General features: G+C 29.9%; 4 protein-coding genes and 1 long non-coding RNA gene across 7 annotated transcripts; 2 read left to right on the top strand and 3 right to left on the bottom strand.

Moving 5' to 3' along the window:
* Nucleotides 1–2,362: 2,362 nt before the first annotated feature.
* Nucleotides 2,363–3,049, bottom strand: LOC103834956 (defensin-like protein 159). Its single transcript, XM_018653676.2, has 2 exons — nucleotides 2,777–3,049; nucleotides 2,363–2,685 (listed from the first exon to the last, which is right to left on the bottom strand). The coding sequence occupies exons 1-2, from the start codon at nucleotides 2,826–2,828 to the stop codon at nucleotides 2,501–2,503; spliced, it is 237 nt and encodes a 78-aa protein (XP_018509192.1). The 5' UTR covers nucleotides 2,829–3,049; the 3' UTR covers nucleotides 2,363–2,500.
* A 296-nt stretch (nucleotides 3,050–3,345) lies between these two features.
* Nucleotides 3,346–4,341, top strand: LOC117127298. The gene is made up of 2 exons (XR_004450234.1): nucleotides 3,346–3,469; nucleotides 3,866–4,341. It is a non-coding gene; the product is annotated as an uncharacterized LOC117127298 (long non-coding RNA).
* Nucleotides 4,342–5,087: 746 nt separating this feature from the next.
* LOC103834957 (defensin-like protein 159) lies at nucleotides 5,088–5,831 on the bottom strand. Its single transcript, XM_033277270.1, has 2 exons — nucleotides 5,521–5,831; nucleotides 5,088–5,378 (listed from the first exon to the last, which is right to left on the bottom strand). The coding sequence occupies exons 1-2, from the start codon at nucleotides 5,570–5,572 to the stop codon at nucleotides 5,194–5,196; spliced, it is 237 nt and encodes a 78-aa protein (XP_033133161.1). The 5' UTR covers nucleotides 5,573–5,831; the 3' UTR covers nucleotides 5,088–5,193.
* Nucleotides 5,832–7,353: 1,522 nt separating this feature from the next.
* On the top strand, nucleotides 7,354–10,876 carry LOC103834954 (CMP-sialic acid transporter 4). Of its 3 annotated transcripts, none has more exons than XM_018653953.2 (15): nucleotides 7,354–8,388; nucleotides 8,452–8,518; nucleotides 8,597–8,708; nucleotides 8,797–8,876; nucleotides 9,074–9,149; nucleotides 9,256–9,356; nucleotides 9,472–9,543; nucleotides 9,665–9,713; nucleotides 9,807–9,848; nucleotides 9,953–10,074; nucleotides 10,176–10,235; nucleotides 10,319–10,367; nucleotides 10,451–10,545; nucleotides 10,641–10,696; nucleotides 10,753–10,876. In XM_018653953.2, the coding sequence occupies exons 1-14, from the start codon at nucleotides 8,292–8,294 to the stop codon at nucleotides 10,687–10,689; spliced, it is 1,071 nt and encodes a 356-aa protein (XP_018509469.1). In that variant the 5' UTR covers nucleotides 7,354–8,291; the 3' UTR covers nucleotides 10,690–10,696; nucleotides 10,753–10,876. The 3 variants fall into 3 exon arrangements, with proteins under 3 accessions (XP_018509469.1, XP_009109292.1, XP_018509468.1); XM_009111044.3 differs by having other exon boundaries at nucleotides 7,357–8,388; nucleotides 10,641–10,693; nucleotides 10,750–10,876; XM_018653952.2 differs by having other exon boundaries at nucleotides 7,361–8,388; nucleotides 10,641–10,872.
* On the bottom strand, nucleotides 10,812–12,423 carry LOC103834955 (tetraketide alpha-pyrone reductase 1). Its single transcript, XM_009111045.3, has 6 exons — nucleotides 12,213–12,423; nucleotides 11,964–12,133; nucleotides 11,688–11,876; nucleotides 11,436–11,598; nucleotides 11,166–11,358; nucleotides 10,812–11,071 (listed from the first exon to the last, which is right to left on the bottom strand). The coding sequence occupies exons 1-6, from the start codon at nucleotides 12,328–12,330 to the stop codon at nucleotides 10,924–10,926; spliced, it is 981 nt and encodes a 326-aa protein (XP_009109293.1). The 5' UTR covers nucleotides 12,331–12,423; the 3' UTR covers nucleotides 10,812–10,923.
* Nucleotides 12,424–12,836: the final 413 nt, after the last annotated feature.

Raw genomic sequence — 12,836 nt, 5'->3', positions numbered from 1 at the left:
AACAACGGTAATCTTACATATGTTTAATGTAGTTTTTCCATTTTTTATGTTGTATGTTTACATATTATTTTTATTTTTAAATGTAAAATGGTAATTTTACATATGTTTAATGTAGTATTTCCATTTTTTATGGTGTATGTTTACATATTATTTATTATTTTCGAAATTATATATAATTTTCTTTTTTACAAAATAGTAATGTTACATTATGGAGATAAGCCGTCTTTTTTTTTAGTGAAAAATGGTAATCTTACATATGTTTAATGTAGTTTTTTTATTTTTTATGTTGTATGTTTACATATTATTTTCTTAAAATAAAAATGTAAAATGGTAATCTTACATATGTTTAATGTAGTATTTCAATTTTTATGTTGTATGTTTTACATATATTTATTATTTTTAAAATTATATATAATGTTTTTTGTTGTTTGTATAAAACGGTAATGTTACATGATGGAGATAAACCGTCTTTTTTTAAGTGAAAAATAGTAATCTTACATATGTTTAATGTAGTTTTTCCATTTTTTTATGCTGTATGTTTACATATTTTTTATAATTTTCAAAAATAAGTAATATTAAAATGTAAAACTATATTTTATGCCACGTGTCATCTTTCGAGATTATATTATATATTTACTTATTATTTATTTTTCTTTATATTGTGTATTTTTATTTCTTATACTTTCTATTTACTAATAATTTAATATTTTAAGATTGATTTACATTTTAAGATAGATGTTTAAATACTAATGTACTTTTTCTATTTTTTTAAATTGTGTATTTCCTTTTCTTATACTTTCTATTTGCGTAATATCTATATTTTACATTTTAAGATAGATGTTTAAATCTTAATATACTTTTTTCATTGTTTTTAACTTGTGTATTTCTTTTTCTTATATTTTCTATTTACTTAATATCTATATTTTACATTTTAAGATAGATGTTTAATATTTAATATACTCTTTCCATTTTTAAAAAATTGTGCATTTACTTATTATTGTATATATAATTCGTATATTTATAATATTTACTTATTATTTTTTTTTATATTGAGTATTTCTCTTTTTTATACTTTATATTTAGTTAATGTCTATATTTTATATTTTAAGATAGATGTTTAAATCTTTACGTATTTTTCTATTTTTAATGTAAAACGACAATGTTTAATAGAAGAACTTGGACAAATAGTCAAACATATTTATGTTTATTGTAGTATTTCCATTTTTATGTTGTATGTTTTACATATATTTATTATTTTCGAAATTATATATAATGTTTTTTGTTTTTTTATAAAACGGTAATGTTACATTATGGAGATAAGCCGTCTTTTTTTTTTAAGTGAAAAATAGTAATCTTACATATGTTTAATGTCACGTGTCATCTTTCGAGATTATATTATATATTTACTTATTATTTATTTTTCTTTATATCGTGTATTTTTATTTCTTATACTTTCTATTTACTAATAATTTTATATTTTAAGATTGAGTTACATTTTAAGATAGATGTTTAAATACTAATGTACTTTTTCCATTTTTTTTTAAATTATTTTATATTTTAAGATTGATTTACATTTTAAGATAGATGTTTAAATACTAATGTACTTTTTCCATTTTTTTTTAAATTGTGTATTTCCTTTTCTTATACTTTCTATTTGCGTAATATCTATATTTTACATTTTAAGATAGATGTTTAAATCTTAATATACTTTTTTCATTGTTTTTAAGTTGTTTATTTCTTTTTCTTATATTTTCTATTTACTTAATATCTATATTTTACATTTTAAGATAGATGTTTAATATTTAATATACTCTTTTCATTTTTAAAAATTGTGCATTTACTTATTATTGTATATATAATTCGTATATTTATATATTTATAATATTTACTTATTATTTTTTTATATATTGAGTATTTCTCTTTTTTATACTTTATATTTAGTTAATGTCTATATTTTATATTTTAAGATAGATGTTTAAATTTTTACGTATTTTTCTATTTTTAATGTAAAACGGCAATGTTTAATAGAAGAACTTGGACAAATAGTCAAACATATTTATGTTTATTGTAGTATTTCCATTTTTATGTTGTATGTTTTACATATAATTATTATTTTCGAAATTATATATAATTTTTTTTGTTTTATTTTTTATAAAACGGTAATGTTACATTATGGAGATAAGCCGTCTTTTTTTTTAAGTGAAAAATAGTAATCTTACATATGTTTAATGTAGTTTTTCCATTTTTTTAATGCTGTATGTTTACATATTTTTTTACAATTTTCGAAAATAATTAATATTAAAATGTAAAACTATATTTTATGCCACGTGTCATCTTTTGGGAGAAATTTTTTCCGCTGATGTGGACGTCATGTGGAGCCTCAAAAGCTCCCTTTTATTAGTAGAGATTCCAGTTAAAGAAACCTTACATGTTTTTGTAACACAAGAAACCTTACATTTATTTAATATATTTATCACATTTTCTTCAAAAAATTATCCTTTTAACAATTATATTTACAGCGACAGTTAAGATTATGTCCGGGAATTTTAGGATCGTCCAAACAATGTCCAACGCCATTATAAAGCGCATAGCAATCTTGAATGCAAAAGGATATTATACATGTCTGTTCTTTGTTAATGGTTATTTGACATAGCTTTCCCTCAGCTCTTTCAACCATTAAACACGCTACAAAAAAAGCAAGACATCAACAAAAATTATATATATACATATGCAAATATTTTTGCATGTTTAATTGAAAATGGCAAAATGAAAATACCTAAAAATATAATCACCAGTACAAGAAAATAAGAACATGATAACTTCGTCATGATCAGTATTCTTTGTTTGATATTTTTCTTTTCAATGACTGTGGGTGTAAAAATGATTATATGTCTATATATATACTGGTTATAAGGTATGTGATGTTATTTTTCTTGTTAAATTTTTATCATATAAAGGAGAAATATTTTCTTAAATGGAAAATACAATAAATAGAACATTAATTAGATAAGATTTTATTTAAAATAGACTTTTGACTAATGATAAAATCATTATCTAATTAAATGAAAACCTAACAAATCATAAATAGATATGTGGAATCAAAATTTTGTAGGTGTTATAATGAATTTGAATGGAAAGCAGAAAAAAGGAAAAAAATTATAGACCCAACATAATTTAAGGGTATTTTTAGTGGTATTACCTTAAGGAGTATCTACCCACTACATATAATATTGAAAAAGTAGGAAAAAACATTTAATTTGTGACAATGGATTCTTCTGCAATGTACTATGGACCAAAAGTTGATACACTTTTTTACACATGTCCATCTATGAATGATTAGTTGTTAAAAAGAAAAGAAAAGAAAAAAAATTATATAATCAAAAGTTAATATTCTATTAATTTTTGAAAAATACGTTCGCTTGCCACCACTAAAGATGTTCTAAGTATGAGAACTGCATCTTAATTGCTAGTAGGACTCAATCTTCATTGTAACGCGGATGAAGTTTCTTTATTTGTTCATGTGTTTGTAAAATTTTATATTTTCTTTTTAAAAAGTATTGTTGGAGTTTTCTAGTAGTGTCGACTTTGTTAAAAGAAAATGTTTTTTTTTTGTTTTAGTATTGCATACAGTTAGGATACAACTCGATTACAATTTTGTTGGAACTAAAATGATATGGAATGGTTGATTCCATTAATTCTACAGATTTTTTATCATTTAATATGAATGGAATGTCATTCTACTAATTCCAAAAAATATTTTAATAAAATACAAAGAAAACTATTTCATAACAATTTTGTAGATTGCCATCTTATTTCTTGTTAGATTTTCAATATTGATAGCCATTTTTCTTGTTCTTTTACGTAGGAGCATCTCTGAATAAGATCAAAAGAACAGTAAAGTTCCTATGTCCGGCAGAGATCATCCCTCCATATATAGAAGTAGATCTCAGCCTACTGGACGTTGGACAAAAGCTAGTAGCTGGAGACCTCAAGGTTCATCCGGCGCTAAAGCTAATAAGACCCAAAGACAAACCAATTGTTAAGATCGCTCCTACGTGTCAGTGACCAGCAAAAGGACCAGCAAAAGAAGGACCAGCCAAAGAAAGAGCAATCAAATAAATAAACCGGTGTCGAGTTATATTAACCGGTGCAAACCAAATGTTGCTCATGATTGTCTTTCCCAAACGTTGATGAAAAATTTATGGATTAATCTTCTTAGAACTCGAGATCCTTTAGGATATGAAGGTTTTTTTGTGTGTTATTAGTGTTGGCGGAGAGCTATACATTCTGGTGGAATATTATGTCTTTTGATTCTACAATGCATTTTTTTATGGAACAATCCTTGATAAGATTAACATAAAGTGGAATAAGAAAAAAAAAATATATATATATATAACATACCAATTAAAACTAACTACACTCATACTAAAGATACAACTTATACTACTCCAAACCGAAACACATCTTTAATTTCGCAAGGACAAAAATTCCCAAAAGCTTTCGTATTTTCTGCGAGTGTGCCTAAAACTGAAACACATTTCTAGTTTCGAAAGGACAAAAAATGCCCAAAAGTTTTTTCATTTTCTAAGCCTTTTTTCAAAAAAAAAAAGTTTTTTTTTTATTTTCTGCGAGTGTGACTTCCACGTGAGAATTGACTTAGAATGAAAAGAAAAGAAAAAATGTGGTCCATAGAATAAAAACGATTGGGGTAAACCTTTTTTCCGGAGAGAGAATGTGAAAAGCTCTAATGACCAAGCGCCATATTTATCTAGGTTAGCAACATATTCAAACGCGGGTCTTTTAGAAATCCATGGAACGCCTTGTGAGATCACATACGCTTGGTTAAAAATAAATGATTGTAGTAAATAATTAAATTTCATTCTGGATGGTAATCTAATTTTCATAAATCTTATGGATCACTGAATTTATAATTGTTAATCCAATGTCAGATAGCAATATCACCTAGTGAAACGATATTTCATCAACATAATATTGGAAATATAGTATATTAAACAGAAAATATATCGTGTAGAAATGTAATCAAATAAATTATTATTAATTTAATTATTATTGTGAATCTCATCCTGAAGAAAAATAGCAAATATTAATTAAAATTTCCATAATGTTTATTCCGATTAAAGAAACCTTACATTTATTTAATATATGTATCGCATATCTTCAAAAGTCATCCCTTTAACAGTTATATTTACAACGGCAGTTAAGATTAGATCCGGGAACTTCAGGATCGTCCACACAATGTGCAACACCATTGTAAAGCGCGTAGCAGTCTTGAACGCATAAGGAGTGGATGCATGTTTGTTCTTTGTCAATGGTTATTTCACAATATTTTCCTTCAGCTCTTTCAACCATTAAACACGCTACAAAAAAAACAAGACATCAACAAAAAAAATTGTATATATATATTATTTGTTTATTTTTTTTGTAAGAATATATTATTTGTTTATTTATATATGCTAATATTTTTGCATGTTTAATTAGAAATGACAAAAATGAAATTACCTGAAAATATAATCGTGAATACAAGAAAATAAGAACATGATAACTTCCCCATGATCAATGTTTTCTGTTTGATATTTTTATTTTCAATAACTGTGGTGTAGTAATGATTGTATGTCTATATATAGTGGTTGTAAAGTATGAGGTTTTCTTTTATCTCTGTTAACTTTTTGTCACATAAAAGGAGGAATATTTTCTTAAATGGAAAATACAATAAGTGGAACATCATAAATTAGATCACATTTTATTTAAAATAGACTTTTGACTAATGAAGAAATCTTAACTAATTAAATGAAAAGCTAAATAGTCATAAATAGAGATGTGAGGTCAAAATTTTATAGGTGTTGTGTTACATAGAGTTTGAATTTAATCGCGGATGAAGTTTTTTTATTTATGAATGTAATATTGACAAACCTTTGTTCATGTATTTGTAATATTTTAACATTTCTTTTTCAAGAGTCATGTTGGGATTTTTTAATAGTCACGATTTATGTTAAAATACATGTATTTTTTTTTATAGTTTTGCACACAGTTAGTTATTAAGAAGTCCATTAAATATATATACATACGTGGAATATATTTTTATTTGAAGCTGATTTCCAAATTTGTGATTTGCATGTACATACATTTTTGGATGTAAATTTTAAGAAAATTTACATTGATGATCATTGACCAAACCGTTGATTGATTCACATATATGAGTTTTGATCTTATTATAAAAGCTAATAATGTTGAAAGAACATATTAATGATGGGCTCTTTTAAATTGACAAACAAAATCTATATATATAAAGTAGATTTTTTTTCTTTCTTATGACACTAGGATAAGACCTGCGATAAAATATTTATTTAAAATTTTATATTTTTATATTGTAAAATCTGATTATTTTGTGAGTTTTTGCGGGTGTGATTTCGTTTGGTTCAGTTCGGATTGGATTTTTACGGATCTAGTTCGGGTTTGAGTTTTTTAAATAACCTATTTTAAATTTTTTAAAGATTAAAGTTATTATAACTTTAAATTTTTCAAAATCTAAAAATAAAAATAATACATAATATATAAATTTGAATAATATATGCCAAAATACTCAAACTTAACATAAAAATTGGTTTAGTTTAAATATTTGGATAGGAAATCAATAGATATTTAAAGTATTTTAGGTACTTTAAGTATCAATTAGCTGTTTTAAACATGTACAAAATTTTAAACGAAAATCATGATGGTTCATATTGATTTTGGGTATGATAACAATTTTTAAACCTAAACATATTTTACTATGTATGTGATCTATTTAGTTAATCATTAAAAACTGTTATATGCCCATTTAAAAAAACAATGGATTGAATTTAAAAAGTGCTACCATTTCAAATTGTCAATCGACACTTTCAAATATTTTTTGTCAGTGTTGTGAAGAATAGAAAGGGGGCTAGGGTTAAAAAAATCAAATTTATTGTGCAATTTATGTTCTCGATAAGTGATTTCAATAGCTTCTAAATAAATCTTAGCTGTATCGAACTCTTGTAAAATTTTCGAACAATATTAACTAATAATATCTTACACTTGCTAGATAATGAATTGTTTCTCAATTAAAATATATAGAAAATTAGAGTAATCACATAAATCAACATAATACCTCTTGTTTATTTATATATTTATGGTAAATAAATCAAAACAATTATTTTCTTTATTTTATATGCTATATAATTATATTCAATGATATTAACATAAATATATAGTTTATTTTAATATGAATATTTATTTATTGAATTTTTTTATTTATATGATTTTATTAACATTTGTATATTGGATGTAACAAAAAATTTAAATCATTAATCCCAAAATTTTCAATGTGATATTTTTCGAATTTATCTCTGGGTTCATACCAAATATTCTAAATTAATACAACTAAATAATCAAGGGTGGACTTCTGTACACACCCCAAAGGCCCAAACTAACTAAACCCACGCTCAATCCTTCCCCCAGCCTCAAACTTCTAATCTATTTACCAAACCCCCTAGACTTAACTAATTCATCAATTACCTCCCTAAACTTTATTTTTATATTAATTCCACAAATACTTTGATTTCCTCTTAATTGCGATAAATCATTTAAAAAGTGTTTAGGTAAATCACGTCTTAATTGCGATAAATCATTTCCTCTTAATTGCGATAAATCATTTCCTCTTATTTAAGAATTTTAAGGGTGGGGTTCTCCACAAAATAATGGACCCCACATCTAAATACACATATACAACATATACTTATACACATATGAATTTTTAGAATTTCAATGGGTAGAACTTCCATTGGAGGTGCTCTTAATTACTAGTGAGGATGCTAGCCATAGACGGCAGTGTTTAAGAAGACTTTGAGTCTGGGTTACTAGAAGTGGATGGAACCGTTGGGCTGGTCGAGGGCAGCATCGGTTAATCTGAATCATTGCTTGCTGCTATGGGTTTGGTTGAATGCTTGGAGTTATCATAGTCTTTGAGTAGATGGATGTCTTTTTGTTCCTGCTTTAGTTCTAGATTCTAGTATTTATCCGTTTGTTTTGATTTAACTCGTATTACTTTGATGTAGGTTTTAGCTGCTTATTTTTTAGGTTTTTGTTTCAGCGGGTTATCTGTTATCCCCAAAAAAAAAAATACAAGTCAGTACAAACAATTAATTTTGAAGCCCAACACTTGTGATATATTGGACGAAGGCGGGAGAATAGTGTTGAGGCCCAGCAGCAGAGATCAGATCAGAGAGCTTCCTTCCTTCCTTGCTTGATCAACAATGGAATACCGCAAAATCAAAGATGACGACGATGAGGTTCAGGAGGATAACGACGTCGCTTCGGATCTCGAGAGCTTGAAAGGAAAATCTCACACCGGTGAGTCTGCTTATTTCTCAATCTCCCCTTCTGTTGATGCTCATTGATGCTTCGATTTGGCAGTTGCGTCGAGTAACATTGCTCTGGCTACTCTAGGTGGATATACTGAGCGAACAACCTGGAAGCGAAAGTAAGTTTCTTTTTTTTCCTATGAAAAGTTCTTTTTTTTTTTTGGGATTAAAAAAAAGTTTAATTGTGGTTGTGGCAGGGGTGTAGTAACGTGTGCACTGACTATTCTCACGAGTTCTCAAGCCATACTCATCGTTTGGTCTAAGCGAGCTGGCAAGTATGAGTACAGTGTCACTACCGCCAACTTCTTAGTGAGTATCTCTACTGCAGCACTGAGTGAGATTGTATGTTTACAAGCTATAGCAACGTTTTGTGTAATATCTCGCTTTTCTGAATCAGGTTGAGACTCTGAAATGTGCGTTATCTCTGCTTGCATTAACAAGAATATGGAAGAACGATGGTGTTACTGACGACAACAGGTTATCTATTCTCACTTCTGCTACGTGAATTATACTCATTGGAATTAGTTTCCTTTATGTTCTGAGTTTCTGAATCTGTCCTTTTATAATAAGGTTAGAATCATGTATTATGTGGGGTCATTAGATGACTGACCATGCGTTTTCTCATTGATATTTGACGTTACTGATATACCCAAATTAATATGTTTCTGAATCAGGTTGAGCACAACATATGATGAAGTTAAAGTCTTTCCCATTCCTGCAGCTTTGTATCTTTTCAAGAATCTCTTACAGGTTTGGCTTTCTTGAGTTATTTTTTTTTGGCTTAGGTCAATGTTTGTAATTTCTATGTTAATCAGTTTCTAACTACTTAGTGGTGTGTAACCCTTTTATGTGGCAGTATTATATTTTTGCATACGTAGACGCACCAGGCTATCAGATATTGAAGAACCTGAACATCATCAGTACTGGTGTCTTGTACAGAATTATACTTAAGAAAAAGTAGGTTGTTTATTTATCCAAATGGATTTCATTACTCTTTCTCTTCTTGTTCAGAACACAAACTTCTTGATTTTAACTACCAACAGCCTCTGCTAATTCTTTTCTTCTTTAACAGGTTGAGCGAGATTCAGTGGGCGGGCTTCATCCTATTGTGTTGTGGATGCACCACTGCTCAACTGAATTCAAAGTACATTTCCCCCTTTGATTGTATTACTGCTATCGACATGGGTTTCATTGACTTATTCATATGATGCATGTGTAGTCAGTCTCTACTGATTGTTGTCTCACATTGGATATTGTTTTTGCAGTTCTGATCGTGTACTTCAGACATCTCTTCCCGGTTGGATTATGGCAATTGTAAGCTGTTACTCACCTTATCATTCTAATAAGAGTTGTGAAGCTTCTTTTACGTCCACACCAATTGATATGATTGTTTATCGTTGTTTCTAGATTATGGCCCTTTTAAGTGGTTTCGCCGGAGTGTACACAGAGGTGAGCTTATTAGGAAGTCTCACTCAGAAGCTAGCGCTGACTTACTACTTCCTTTTATTTTAATTTCCAAAAGCTTATAAGGATTTTGCTTTCCATTTTGGCAGGCTATTATAAAGAAGCGACCTTCAAGGAATATAAATGTACAGAACTTCTGGCTATATGTCTTTGGGATGGCTTTCAATGCTGTTGCTATTGTGATCCAAGATTTTGATGCCGTTGCTAATAAGTAAATCTTAAACCCATTTGTTAGTTTTGTCCTTTCATATTGGCTACAAATTACTTCATCTGCTCTGGTATTTAATAATGAGGCTGGTTTTCCAATGTCAGGGGATTCTTCCATGGTTACTCATTCATCACAGTACTCATGATTCTTAACCATGCTCTCAGGTAAAATAGGCTAGTCTCTTCTCTTAACTCTAGTTTCAGTTACTGAAGTTAAAAACATTATTATTCTCCTGTTGGTTTTGCAGTGGCATTGCTGTGTCAATGGTGATGAAATATGCAGACAATATCGTAAAGGTAGTAAAATTTCATTCACCATCAGATTCCTCTTAACTAGTCACTTCTGTAGACGGGATTTAACTTTATCAATCTTTATGTAGGTTTATTCAACATCAGTGGCAATGCTTCTCACCGCGGTTGTCTCTGTATTCCTCTTCAATTTTCATCTTTCCCTTGCCTTCTTTTTGGGTTCAACGTAAGTTAACCACATTTGGTCTCGACCAAAACAATCAATCATCTCAACATTTGTGGACATAAGAGCTGATGCATTACTGTGCTTACGCTTTGCAGGGTCGTCTCTGTTTCAGTATATTTGCATTCAGCCGGGAAGCTACGATAGTAAAAGAAAAATCTCTCAACTCTTTGACAACAAAAGATCCACCACTATATTCTAGCATAGAGATAAAGCTTTTGAACAGTTGCGATTTTGTAGTTGGTGTATATTGAATATACGTTACTGTCTGAAAGTGAAGCTATGTTGTTGAAACATTGCATTTTATATATATTCGTTACACGTTTTCCATTTATACTGGCTTATTGTGAAGCGAGATTACGTGTTCTCGAGTCTAAAGAGTTAAGAAACTACATGAGATAAATAGCCTTGCTCAACGAATGAGGCAATGCAGTCATCAAACATCTCTTCAAGTGGCTTGAACTCGAGTCCGAGACTCTTTATCTTCGAAGTGTCCAAGTCGTAATGCAGCCTATTTAGTTTTTTAAACCTGATTTTTTTTTCCAAAGATTAGATTGTTTCATTGTATTCAAAGGATAATAAGGTTTGATTTGAGAAACGGGTTTTAAAATCAGTGTCAAAACCTCTTGGGGATAGGGAGTGATGGGTAACGTGTGGACAAGAAGGAAACCAGTTCCTCTAGACTGACAACTTTAGAGCTGCAAATGTATCTGCCTTTAGCTGCTTCTTGTTCGAAAACAAGGATGTGGGTTCTTGCCACGTCGTCTATATGAATATAACCCATCTGTCCATGCCACTGAAACTTCTCTGTTTCTCCTGTTGTGTTGAGTAATAACAAGCTATAAGTATCTATATGCTATTATCCTGGTGATGTTTCCAAGAGAGTACAGTACCTTTTAGCAGCCCGAGGACATCAGATGCTGTAGAACACAGATCAGGAGGAAGGCTTGGTCCAACGAGGAAGGATGGTAGAACAGTGACAAGGTCAATACTATTCTCTTCACAGAACTTCCATGCAGCTTGCTCGGCTAATGTCTTTGATAAAGCATACCAGACCTTTTGTTTTATTTTGCCATGTCCCATGACAAACTGTTAGCTGATATGATTCTTGTGTTGAGCAAAATAGACTATTCAAATGAATATACCTGGAAACGCTTGCAGAGTTCCACAGAGGTCCAAACAGATTCATCAAGAGGGATATTAGGATCAAAATCATCTCTGATCCTGACTGTTGAAGAGGATGAGGTGAGAACCACACGCTTCAAAGACTGATTCTTCCTGCATGATCTCAGTACATTCAGTGTGCCCTCTATAGCTGGTTTCAAAATCTCCTCCTATGATCAGATCACATTATGTTAAAATGTTACACAAAGCATACTGTGTGACCAGAAGTAAAAAAAAAAGTTATAGTGGGATCATGCCTCTGGATTAGAGGTAGGTTTGAGGACAGGAGAAGCAGTATGGAAAACTCCATGGCATCCCATTATAGCGTTATCAAAACTTCCATCTTCCATTAAATCAGCCTTCACCAACCTTAGTCTCTCCTTTGCCCCTTCCAGTTTCCAAAGGTGTGCAAGCTTCTTCTCATTTCCTGTCCAAACAGGAAAACTTCACTGAGACTCACTGCGGCTAGCTTTTATAGCAAGCAATGACAGACAAGAAAAAGAAACCTGGATCTCTGACTGTTCCTGTAACTTCATAACCCTCAAGGAGAAGCCTCTTCACAAGCCAAGAAGCTAAGAAGCCTGAAGCTCCGGTAACACAAACTTTTCCTTTGGTTTGATCCATTCTCCGATAACCGATGGGATCACACCAGACTAGTTATATAGCAATACCATGCTTAAGGTAAGTATGGAGTAGGTGTGCCATTTAACTCATGTGTGGTTTGCTTATTTATCACCTAAAGATTGTTTTTATGATGGTTGTTGAACAAACACAATGGCCTAACTACCAATTTCTCTATGAAACAAGTTCTCCGTGTTCCCTGTCTGTACTGTATTCCCTTTGGTTTGCTTAACACCTTGAGCGGTATACTGGAGCTTCCACCATTTCAACCAACAGGTGGACAAGATGAACTTCTAAACATACTGCAATAGCCAATTCTCTTCTCCCCACAAAATATCTTAATACAAGGAACAAAAAACTACTGCCTCACTGGAGAAAAATATTGAAATCATCTTGGTCAGCTTAAACAAAAATTACAAGGCAAACCCGTTTCGGAACAGGTCTTAGTGATTTTAGGAACCATAAACATTTATGTTCATTTACTGAAGACACTGCTATTTTTTTTTTAA

The sequence above is a fragment of the Brassica rapa genome, chromosome A08, assembly GCF_000309985.2.
Source record: "Brassica rapa cultivar Chiifu-401-42 chromosome A08, CAAS_Brap_v3.01, whole genome shotgun sequence".
Classification (NCBI taxonomy): domain Eukaryota; kingdom Viridiplantae; phylum Streptophyta; class Magnoliopsida; order Brassicales; family Brassicaceae; genus Brassica; species Brassica rapa.
The sequence above is the reverse complement of the archived record's forward strand: the minus strand, read 5'-3'. Positions and strand labels throughout refer to the sequence as shown.